Source organism: Periplaneta americana, chromosome 6, assembly GCF_040183065.1.
Source record: "Periplaneta americana isolate PAMFEO1 chromosome 6, P.americana_PAMFEO1_priV1, whole genome shotgun sequence".
Lineage (NCBI taxonomy): Eukaryota > Metazoa > Arthropoda > Insecta > Blattodea > Blattidae > Periplaneta > Periplaneta americana.
The window spans coordinates 67,030,122-67,042,888 of record NC_091122.1 but is presented as its reverse complement, the minus strand read 5'-3'; the positions used below and the strand labels follow the sequence as shown (position 1 = coordinate 67,042,888).

The window sequence follows — 12,767 nt, the reverse complement described above, 5'->3', positions numbered from 1 at the left end:
AAAAATAAAGAGTTGTCTTTCTTTACCAATCCTAAAGATTTAGGAATTAGAAAGAAAAAAGGGTAATTGGGTGCAAAAGACAGGATAAATTCAATCTTGATACAAGCAGAGTAGGCCTATGCTCTGATCATTTTAAAGATGACGATTTTGTTCCTGATTTTCGAGCAGCATTAATGAAAAGAAAGCCGAAACGACCGAGAATGTTAAAGCCTACATTTAAGTTTAAATAAATCACATAGGCCTATATAAGTAGCCTATGTTAATACCAGCTTTGTATACTTAGATTAGGTTCATCTATGTTAACCTACAAACTATTTTCTTTCTTTTGTAATCTCTGCTGGGTCGTACATAACTTACAATTAACAAAATAATCATGCTACTTATACTAACAGTTGCATACCAAAGGGATGGAGGGTTAACGACTGATACCAGTGATGTTTTTTCACTATAATTCTCATTATGTTGATTTAATATTTACGATTTATGACATTTTGTCATTATGGCATAATCAGTGGGTTAATCATAATAGCCTCCAGAGACAATCCATTGTTGAGTTACAATGATTATTGTAAATGAACGTGTTGTTGACATTTCATTCCGGTACATGCCCCTTTTTCCAAACTTTAGAATGAGATATTAAAATCAGATTTTAGATTTTTTATAAACATACATTTAAAACAAAAACACCACCATCTTGGCCCTCTTTAAATGTTAGTACATTATTCTTTCTTTTGAAGGTTTAACCATGCTGTCACCAGCATGGCTAAATAGTTTCAATAATACTGAAAAATTCTGCAATGTGTTTCATGGCAAGAACACGATTAAAAAGGGGCGGAATATTATAAAAAGAACCAAAGAATATGTGGTAATGTTCGTAATAACGTTCCACGTGAAATTTTATTGTTGATTGTACAGTCAAAACTAGGTTCTTTATACGACTGAAGTATGTGAACACAAGACTGGAAACTAGCAGACGAAAACGGACGGCAGACACTGAGAGCAGACGAATTGTTAAGAAATATAGAAAAATAATGCAGTGACAAGTGTAAGTACAGCTTTTATATACACGGTATAAACACTTTCAACGTATTTATTTTATTCCATGATACGTACACACTTGGTTTGTACCCCTTGTAATGTATTTATTTGAGGAGATTATGTTTATAATATACGCTGATCAATTTGAAAATAAAGGACCAATCAGCATGGACTCTTCGCATGTCATCAGCCAACTAGCTATTTGATTGGCTAATGAAAAGCAAAATGACCTATTGAGTGTATAGAAGCCTTGGTATTAATTAATGTTATTGCACTGCAAATTGTTTCATGATAATTATATACTTCTTCTTCTTCTTCTTCTTCTTCTTCTTCTTCTTCTTAACCTCTCCCTTTTAGGTGTATTTACACGACCCACGCCACTCGGGCGATAATTATATACTTTGTGGTAAAATGTATGCCGTCATAATAGAAATCATGATGTTTGGCATGGTAATATTTTACGGCACTGGTACAATAACGTGGCATATTATGAACGATTTTCAGCAACAATAAAGACTGATTATAATAATGGAATACAAAAATGTATACATTACTAATAAATACGTTTCAGCTTCGTGATAATCATGTTTTATGTTTCATTGACACTGCAATACAGATAGATTATTAGGTTAGGTCAAGTTGTACCCCTGCGATGGCTGAGACCTCCGGCCTGTCACGCAGGCGGCCAGGGTTCGAGTTACGGTGAAGTCTGGGATTTTTCATTGAAAACTCCATAGTGATACATGTGGCGGACACGGTCGCAGTTGGGGTTTTTCTCGGGATTCTCCCGTTTTTCTCCATATTAGACATCTACATCATTCAGTCACTATTTTTCCATTTCGTCGTCATTCCGTAGCATTCCACTAAAATCGCCGACTGGCGACTCACGGAGGGGGGAGGTCTAGAGTCTAGGAGGGTTGCCTACTCGAAAACTGGGTACGCAGCGAACCTTAGTGTAGTCAGCCGGTGTGGGTTTGGGAATGCACCTAGCTTGAGAGTTAGCGCAATAGATCGTAACACTCGCAGTGCTGGGCCATAGTACCCCCCCCCCCCGTAAATTCCATTCCAAGTTGACACTGAATTATGCACGATTTCAACTGACACTCATTCTTGTTATTGTTAGGTCAAATTGGTCAAGTAATCCTCATTTCCGCGGCTCGTACAGTTTGCGCACCATGATGACTGAAGAAATGGGAGCATCTGCTGCAGAACTGGCAGAACCTGTAGTCAACGATGGAGGAGAGACAGTAAGTGCAATGTGGCATGTCTTAGACTATTAAGTTAAGATGTTTCATGCTATCCAAAATTAATGGAAATATCATCACTCGAAAAATTTGAAAACGAATACGTGTCACGCGGAAGGCAAGATATAACTTAAGCTAAGAATGAAGATTGGTGGAGAATAATGTTATCTTACAATTTATTATAATAAATCTAGCTATTATACAGCATTATTGTCACATTTTCAGCACTTTATCGATGTTTTATTAATATTGAAGTACATTCTTTATAATTATTGTGCGAAAGTCAAATTCTATCGATAGTACTAGAAGCTTCGGTTAATATAATTCATAAAATTAAGGTAAATTGTGTTGTTTAAGTGTTTGATAACTTGTATGCAGAGTAAAGAAATGAAAACAGTATATCCGTATCATTATTTTGATTTTGTTGAAATGTCTCAATGTATATCAAATTAAGATCATATTACTGAACTAATTTAAATGTTTTTGCTGTCACTTCATGGAAAGTTATAAGATTTCGTATTGTTTTGTACTATATTTAGCCTATACTATATTTTATCGTAATCAACATCATCATGAAACGGCAATTAGATTCCTTTTACAGCACGAATACGTTTCTATTGCCGTAATTCTTAACAAAATAATATTCTAAATTATGGTGACCAGAGTTACTCTTTTTAAGAGTATTATACTCTTCTATAAGTCCAAATACTCTATACTCTTTTCTACCTGAAAATATCTCCAATTATACTCTTTTTTATTTTATTTTTTTTTTTACAATTTTTCACGTATTTTCTAACTGAGTGTCTTGTATTTCTTTAATTCCGAATACATTGCACAAAATGTAGTTGAAAGTTAATCATAATCCAATCTAAGTTTATTTAGGTGCTTAGGTATGAGCCATTCAGTTAATTTTAACTTTAGTTGGTGCAACAGGATAAACTTCCTTTTCCGCGTCCTTATTCGTTGGTCAGGCAGCAACAATCTTAAGTACGGTGTGTTTACATTTGATTGAAGCGGTTTCAAAGAAGCACTGGAGTACTATATTATTTAACATATGATCACAAAACTGTACAGTTACACAGAAAAACCAACAAGTTTTTTATACGTTACAGGAGCTCGGTATGTGGTGCCCCTCTAGTAGCTCTGCACACATCAACTCAGTAATCAAGGTCGCTCCACACTCGATGTAGCATGTTTCTGTCAATTTCAGCAAAGGCGTTAGTGATGCGAGCCCGGAATTCGGGTAAATCAGCTGGAAATAATGACACAAACACTGAGTTCTTCACATACCTCCACACAAAATGGTCACATGAGGCTAAGTTGGGAGAACGTGGAGGCCATGATAGCAGTTCGTGATTATCATTCCCGATACGACCAGTCCATCGGTTTCACAGTTTGGTGTTTAATAACTAGATATCGGATGTTTAGGAAAATGCCTATTTTATTTGAATGTTCATATTTAAAGGCTTTTAATAAATGTGCACGAATCATGAGAAATGAAGCATTCTGATGAAGTTTGATCTTGCCTATTTTTGCCGTTTATGCCTTTTTTTACTTTAATATGTACTTTTTTGCCCTTTTCTTGCTTTTACATGTACCTTTTTTTGCCTTTTTCTTTATATGACTACTCACTCAACAATACTGCATTTACAGGGTGGGCAAAATAAAACTGGCTCGAGCAATGTTTTCTGGTGTTCGAACTTTTTTCGGATAGTTACGGTTTTTATTCGCTACAGAGCCCGTTTAACGTCATTTTGTCACTAAGTTTTGGATTGCAGCCTTTGCTGGAGGTTTTGCCAAAACACGTCCAGTCTGAAACTCTTGCGCGAACAGTTCCGCACATCTTTTCCATGAATTGTGCTTCGCATAACACTGGATAATGAACACGAGTTGTTTTATCGTGAGCACCATTTTGTGTTGCATTCAACTGGCCACTAAACACGTCTGCTCCTCTCACTCACTCAAACATAATGATACAGCGAAGTTCGGGACAGAGCATGCGGGAGATGCGCATGCGCGGACATGTGACAGCAACCCATTGTTGCATCGAAATCACGGTTTCCTGCATTGTCAGAGTCATTTCCGCGTCAGTCTTATACATATAAATTCATATATTTCATATATATTTTCCGCGAGCCAGTTTTATTTTGCCCACCCCGTATTTCGCGTTCGAAACTAATGAAATTGCAGTTCTTATAGTAGCCATAGATATGGGACACCCTGTTGCAATGCAATGTTGTTGTTTCGCCTACTACGGAATCGACCTTGTCCTTACCCAGCACTGCTACCAGACTCCAGCATTGACATACCCTATTAGTTCCTGGCTTAGTTATCTCATGAGTGATGCCTTATTGGTGTCACTTGTGAGGTTCAAACCTGTCTTCGTACGGTTGACTAAACAACAACAAACATCAGTTATTAGTCGAATACATGAGCGTTGGATTTCCACGCTGATAACCCGGTTTCGAATCCCGGTGAGTCCAACTATAATTTGTGGTGGACAAAGACGGTGCTTGCTGGTAGGACTTCGCGGCTCTACTGACGTCTCATTATTGTTACATTAATCATCGTCACAGTGATTTTGTCCAACAAACGTGACAGAAGTTTGCGCGTTAATCTTGAAAATTTGCTTGTTGTTTATTGCAACTCAAATTATGGACGTGAAGTTGTGGATGAATAAGTACAAGTGAAACAAGTCCATAGAACAGAGAAACTACTTTTGTACTTTGTTAAGTTACTTATGGTCTTATGGATGTTTACTTTATGAATTATGGGTGATTCAGTATAATTTTAGTGTCTTTTATTGCCCTATTTTTTGTTGTTTTAGAGCCTTTTTAGGCGCCTAAAATACCATTTTAGTGCCTTAACTTCCGATGTCTATTAATAACTTGATAAGTAACGCGAACATGGACTGGCCCATACACGCTCAACTGTTTCTTCATGCACAGGAGGACGACCTTTGATTTCGCTTTACCGATGCATGAAGTATCTATACTCTTTCTTGTCGAAAATCTCTGGTCACCCTATCTAAATACAAATATATAGAAGTGCTGGTTGGTGAAACTTAAATTCACATCCAATTTTTGTTTACAACTATAAATTAAAATACGTATGAATTACGTAGAAATTGCTCAATGTGAAAAGTTAACATGTTATATTTTGTCACGAATTTAAAGATAACGAAATGGTTCTCATTGTTTAGGTATTGCTCTTTGCTGGTGAAGCAACACACAGTACGCATTATTCAACCGTTCACGGAGCCATTGAGTCTGGTTGGAGAGAAGCAAAGAGAATCCGAAGACTTTATGAGTATGTGAGATATATATGAATATAATCACAATCTAGTATATACAGTCACGAAGCTCAATACGTAGTAAATATGCATACATGGATAGTTGCTAACCACTAGGATCGCTAATATCGTCTCATTACAGACAATGCGAAATAGTACCTGCATAGTCTATTGTTCCTAGCACCCTCACAACTCAACCTTCGTGACTGTATATACTAGACTGTGATATAAGCGTATGCCTGCATGCGATTCTATTAGCTGAAGGTCTCTAGACTCCTTGTCAGAGGGTACAATATGTCCGCGCTTGACTTCTCTGCCCGTTACTGCTTGTCGCCTGGTGATTGGGTAATCACCTAGATAAGATACGTGGGGTTGTCACACAGCTATGATAGGCGCCTATGATCAGAAGTTGCTAGTTACAAGTTCAACAGTGGAGCGGTAATTGATTAGAAAACTACTTCTTACGGAAAATACTTTTTTGAAATATGGTTTTCTGTATCGATCATCATATTGCGTACATTATGTTAAGCTTTCGAGAGTTATGAATGGGTAGTTTAGCGTCCTGTGCAAACAACTGTGGAATTACGAGGGAACCGTGTTTGCTAATGACTAAAAAATACCCTATAAGTTATTCTACTAAGTAAAATAGGAGAAAAATATAAAAACAGAATATAATTTTATTACATAGCATGCATGGCCTTGATTCAATTGCCAATATGCTCAGTCAGTTTAAGAGAGCTGAGTAGTATGATAATAAATTATTGAAAGAATTTTAGTTTTGTTCTTAAAATGTGCAGAAATTTCATCCGAACAAATGTAATATTTTAAAATTCATTTTCAGAACGAAAAGTTACATTTATTCAGATGAAATTTCTGCGCATTTAAAGAATAAAACTAAAATTCTTTCGATAATTTATTATCATTATACAGTGCTGTCTTAAATTGGCTGTGTATATTTGGAATTAAATTCATTTCCAAAACAGGATATGAAATGTGTTATATAAAACAATTTTTATCTAGAAAAATAAATAAAAAACGAGCAAAGTTGTATTAAACCTGTTTGTTTGAAATACCGGTATGCCAATACCCCTGAAATTAATGACATTATTTACGGTTCATCCTGTATATGTGAAGATTTAACGACTTCAGAGAGGTTATTTTATGGTAATCCTATAAATAACTAAATAACACATCAATATTAATGTCTAAATATAAATTATTTCATGATGGTATATCTCAAATAATCTTCAACGATTTATTTTTTTTTCAGGCACAGGAAACCGTTGTGAAGTGAACAAACATTCCTGATAAACGAATGATAATGTGCACAAAATGTGGTAAATTGTCTCAAAGATATTAAAAAATGTGAGTAAATTACATTAAATACTTTTCAAGTCATAAATTGTAAACATCTAAATGTTTTATCACAAATAATTTTATACTTTAATGTTCTAACGCTCAATGGTTGTAAGAGAGATGAATGTTAAAGCACAGTCTAGTATATACAGTCACAAAGCTCAATACATAGTAAATATGCATCTATAGATAGTTCTCACCACTAGGCTCGCTAATATCGCCTCATTACAGACAATGCGAGGTAGTATCTGCACAGTCTATCGTTCCTAGCACCCTCACAACTCAAGCTTCGTGACTGTATATACTAGACTGTGGTTAAAGCCTTATGGAATATGAAAACAGGTTTGTTACGTTTATGAAGAAGTTTATATAACTATTGTTTTACAATGACCGAATATTGACGTATGTCATTAAATTCTTTACTATTTCCTCAAACATAGAAAGTAAGTAATTTAAAAAGGAAGTGCATAGGCCTACAAAATGAAAATGAATAACAATACATTTGTCGATTATTTAGAGTAACAATATATTTAATACAGATAATTACGTCCAATTAAGCAAAGAAAGGAAATGTGGCCAACTTTCCTTATTATCATATGAGTATTACTGATTCGTGACTTACATGTCGCGTTGTAAAGATTTCCAGCTTTGGTTCGTGATACTAAAAGAAAATAAACGCAAATCAATAGTTGCAAGCAATATGGACGTTAAAGTCTTATGGCACATGAACAAAGGTCAAATATTATGTAACATTTTCGGAAATAAATTGTATTGTTCTCTACCATTGTTTTATTTGCAGTTTTTGCTTTGTGAATCTTCTTTTACACTAATTTATGCTAATTTTTATACGTTTACAGCATTAAGTTCAAATTGTTCTTTTCAAAATTAGTAACAAGAGAATTCTCGTGACGGACATACAAAGTACTTGACAGCATATAAGAATGAGCTATCCAAAGTTCATATCTTGTATAGTAATTTCGAAATGAAAGTAGGATAGAAAAATATTGACAACATGATGAAAAGAATGGATATCTGTAATATGTATTAAATGTGTAATGAGGAAGTAGTCTATGTGCTAATGTAATTTATTATTCATTTTTAACTTTCGTCCTATTAAATTTTCAATTTATTTCTGTTAGAAGGAAGTTAAAGAACTACACTACACTCCAATAGCAATCCAGTGTCTCATGGCAGTATTACTATATAGGGCTGAGGTATTCAAAGCTATATCGCTTGTAATAAGTAAGTTAGTATTCGTATCGAGAAGAGCGATGAATGGCGCAAAATGTGAGGTCGATTTTGTGACAATAATCAGATTGATGTGAAACTTGCTTTGTAACTAATGAATACGTTATGTTTGTTAACATTTTAATCATTTATCGTAAAGTAGATAAAACAAGAACAAAGTTTGGATTTTGAAACTTATGGACTACATATGGCAATGGGATTTTAGAACAGTCATTGTTCGAGAAGTGAATACAATTTATAAACTGTATATATTTTAAGTGAAACAAGTAGGAGCCACTTTGGTAAACATCAAAATCAAAGTGATGAGAAATTAATTTACTGTACAGGAAACAAGGTAATCCACAACTAGAGGTCGTGAGTTTACTGTTAAAAGTAAAAGGATAAGAAGTAGCCTAATAGAATAGGAATCTGTATCATCAAGAATTGTCGCTTCATATTTTAAAATTTAAAAAAGGAATTTATCTATCTGTAGTACCGTACTGTGCTATGCCTCTAAAAATTACTCCAACCTTAGAGGAAGGAGAAAACGTTTGCAAAGAGTTAAATTTTACAAACAGTTAAATATTCGTGTGTAAATTATATTTAAAAAGATGATAATAAGCTAGGTAATTATTTGGAATTTTAATGCGAAAGTAAGAACCAAAAATGAAGACTTAAAACAAATTATGGATCGGCATTGTATTAGAGAAAGAAATGAATAAGGGGAAGTGTTTATATTTTGGTGGTATAAATTAAATAGTTACAGGAACTACATTATTATCCCATATATTCATAAAATTACTTGAGTTTCTGCATATGAGAGAACAGGAAATCAAATAGATAATTTTTGCCATTAGTAGGAAATGTTTTGGCATACTTATGTAAAATTAAAAAGTGCGAGTACAGGAACTTAATAATGGCTACACCAGAACTGCCATTCTAAGGAGGAAAGCAGTAACTTAATGAACTTCATAACTGATAAAAACACATTCAAAGTTAAATGTGTTTTCCATTACTTTCTTCTTTCTGGATGAAGTTCAGATTAACAGTATAGTTGTAAAACAAGTAGGAAAATTGATTTATTGCATCAGAAATATAAATTTTTCTCAAGTAACTTGATTACAGTAGATACTGCCATTTTGCGAACCATATGCAAACTTCAATTTTGATTGTTTAAACAGTAAGAGGAAGTAACAGGCTGTCTTTTTTTTTTTATTTTTTTTAATATGATGCATTTCTTCCTATGTTTACCACTAGAAATAAATATAAAGTGACAGATGGTTTTGGATTTCAATTTTATTATATTAGAGAATTTAGAGACAATAACACAATCAACTTAGTACAAAACGATTTCCAAACGAAAATGTACAAAAAATGAAGATTATTAATGTCTGTTTTATTGAATAGAACATTTAAGAACAGTTCAACTCGCGGCCAAAACATAACATCACAGTCTAGTACAGTCCGCACTTCAGAAGAAGATCCGAACAAGGGATGTGAGTTTTTTTTCCCCACTCTTACAACTAACCCCAACACAGAACCGACCGGCCAATGACTAAGCTTTGTTTATCCCAGCCGGCCAATGACACCATCCCCATCCACCTGCTCCTTCAGAGGAGCTGAGTTACTAGTTGACCCTCTCCTTTCACCCCGCAAGAACCATACCCCCCTCGCAGGTATCCTCTCGTGAAATTTGGACAGTATATACAGTCACGAAGCTTGAGTTTATGAGGGTGCTAGGAACAATAGACTGTGCAGATACTATTTCACATTATCTGTGATGAGGCGATAGTAGCGATCCTAGTGGTTAGCAACTATCTATGGATGCATATTTACTATATATTGAGCTTCGTGACCGTATATACTAGACTGTGGTAACATGTTGGTTATTCACATTGAGAAATGTTTTGTGAGTATGACGTATTTTCGCACGTTAGCGGAATCAGATTCCTGATTATACCTTTCTTTTTTCCTTGGAAATTCCTCAAGACTGTGAGTGCTGAACAGGTTGCATGTTATGTTTGAAAAAATTAAGTTCAAAGTATTCGCTTCTTTCATATTTTGTTTTGTATTCCAAGTTGTAAATTATCTCTTGTAGCATGAATCTGCACAATTTTATAAAGAAGAATATTTTCTTCATTGAAACATTTGGATTTTCACTTGGAAACTGCAGAAAAATCCTTAAAATGGTAGAAGTATAAAATAATTTTACCTTCATTTCCTGACTGCACACCAATAATTGAAGCTTTGCCCCGAATAGAGATCTAAGCTCCAATTCTATTCTTTGGAGAAATTTAAGAAAAACTAACTGGAGCTAGATCCGTCTTCCACAACGAACGAACTTCGGCTTTGGACTTTCAACCTGATATAGTTGCCATAGCTACCGACAGATGTTCCCATATGATAGAGAAACTATTATAGATTTCTATTCCACTAATAACTCATTTTCGACAATTGTGGCGCTTAGATCCCTATTCGGGGCAAGGCTTCAATTATATCGTTGACGTTATTATGTTTCCCCTTGATGCTATAACGATAGTTTTACATTTTACTTGATGGTAAAAACTGTCACAAGACATAAATGTACTATATGTCAGGGTTCAAAGTAATTCACTTCGATTGACTTCTCAATCGCTTTTGAATAATGTACGATATAAATAAAGATAAATAGAAAGGCTCAATTTTTATTTTGGGCAGCACAATTGTCTAACCAAAATATGAATTGCTATGAATTCCTATAAAACAGAGATGCAAAACTGTGCTCCAATTGTGGCACAAGTCACAAGCCGGAGCACGTGACTCATCCCTTCCTTTCACTCCACATGTCATTGGATATGGTAGAAGCACAGTCTACTATATACAGTCGCGAAGCTTGGGGTGTTTTTCTGCAAATCTCGTGATAAAGCGCTCCAAGTGGTTAGCAACTACAAACAATAGGCTATCCATGGTCGACTTTGGACTGTGTCGTATTTCTATCGAGTGCTAGCTCGTTGCGTATTTCACATTGATGCTTGTGAAATGTTCGTTATTGGTTGTAATGAAAATGTTAATGGCTAAAATATAATAATTTGAATAATAATATGGGACAAGGAGGAGACGTTTGTAGTGCTATAAATTATAGCAACAGTAAGAGAAAGAAGCCAGAATTATCCTTTTTCCGATTTCCGAAAGATTCAGAAAGGTTCCTGGGTTTCCACAAGAATGCTGTGCAGAAACAAAACTCTTAATTTTGAAGTTCTTTGTGACTGTTAGAATACATTATATCCTTAAATTTCACAATGAAATGTTTCAGTCTAACCGAAAGGACATTAGATACCGGTTAAAGTTCTGTCACTTAGGCTGCTAAATTTCCAGAGAAATAAAGGTTAGGTCTACTTTTTTTTTTCAGAGGATATATTTTTAATTGTAGCTATTAATTTTGTTATTATTTTTATGTGTTATTTTACTAAAGACGTAGAAAAATTAAGTTTGTTTTAATGAAATTTATTGATCACGTTTTATTTTCAATTCTGGTGGGATTATTATTGCTTAGGCCTACTTTTTTTTTCAAAGGACATGTTTTTAATTATAGCTGTTAATTTTGTTGTTATTTTTATTTGTTGCTTTACTAGAGACGTAGAAAAAGTCCGTTACAATAAAATTCATTGATCACGTTTTATTTCCAATTCTGGTGTGATTATTATTGCTTAACCTTATCCCACTTTGTTAACTACGTAAGCTTACACTACAAGTACCGGTACACGTAAGTTACTCCATTAATTCATATTTCCATTATTATTATTGTTGTAAAGGGAAATGCAAATTAATATTTATTGGTTTCATAGTTAATTATCGCTATAATCTTGAATGAGTGAAGCTATTATAGTAAATTTCAGTTCGTTTTGCACAAACAAAAATTATATTAACTTATTCCTTGCAGATATCTTCGAGTTTATGGTGGAATTTAATATACTTCATTAAAATAATAAATTAACTTTATGCATTTAATATTTCAATAATGGAAGGAAGGTGTTAATTTTTCCAAAAGAACACGACAACGAAAGTGTTTGTCATCTGCTAGGCGAGAGATCTGCGATGATGAGGCGATAGTAGCGATCCTAGTGGTGGGGAACTACCCATGTTTGCATTTTTACTACATATTGAGTTTCGCGTCTGTATATAGTAGACTGTGATAGAAGGAAGAAAATATTTATTCAGTGTGCTTGCGGACATCACAGATACGTAATTCAAGGCCGGGGATTGTGGACGGTGAACAAACTCTTTTCCCATGCTTTCACCTCTCTCTTCTCCAGTTCCGAATCCCTGCTATAAAACATGATGAACTGCATGAAAGTACTTATTAACTCTTCCTTCCCTCTCCGTCGTATACTTTCACGCCACAAAACAGTAGAACGGTGTATCTTGCTGTCATTTGTTCCTACAGATGCAAACGTCTCATTATAAACGATACTCCTATTAGTAATGATGGCTTTTTTAAACTGTCAATACGAAACAACATTATAACGCTTTCTAAGTCGGCGGACACATACATTGTTACAAAGTCAAAGTGTCTATCATGATTTCTGTAAAGTGAATGAGCACTTGAAACCTAATCATTGCAAGTTTCACAT

The 12,767-nt window shown here is 34.5% G+C and overlaps 1 protein-coding gene across 2 annotated transcripts in view; it reads left to right on the top strand.

Moving 5' to 3' along the window:
• The window catches only part of LOC138701410 (spermine oxidase-like), a 213,356-nt gene extending 202,523 nt beyond the window's left edge, over positions 1–10,833 (top strand). For both annotated transcript variants that reach the window (XM_069828269.1, XM_069828268.1), the window contains exons 8-10: positions 2,162–2,285; positions 5,485–5,591; positions 6,845–10,833. In XM_069828269.1, coding sequence (XP_069684370.1) covers positions 2,162–2,285; positions 5,485–5,591; positions 6,845–6,863 — 250 coding nt within the window. In that variant the 3' untranslated portion in view covers positions 6,864–10,833. The remainder of the gene's footprint in view (positions 1–2,161; positions 2,286–5,484; positions 5,592–6,844) is intronic.
• Positions 10,834–12,767: the final 1,934 nt, after the last annotated feature.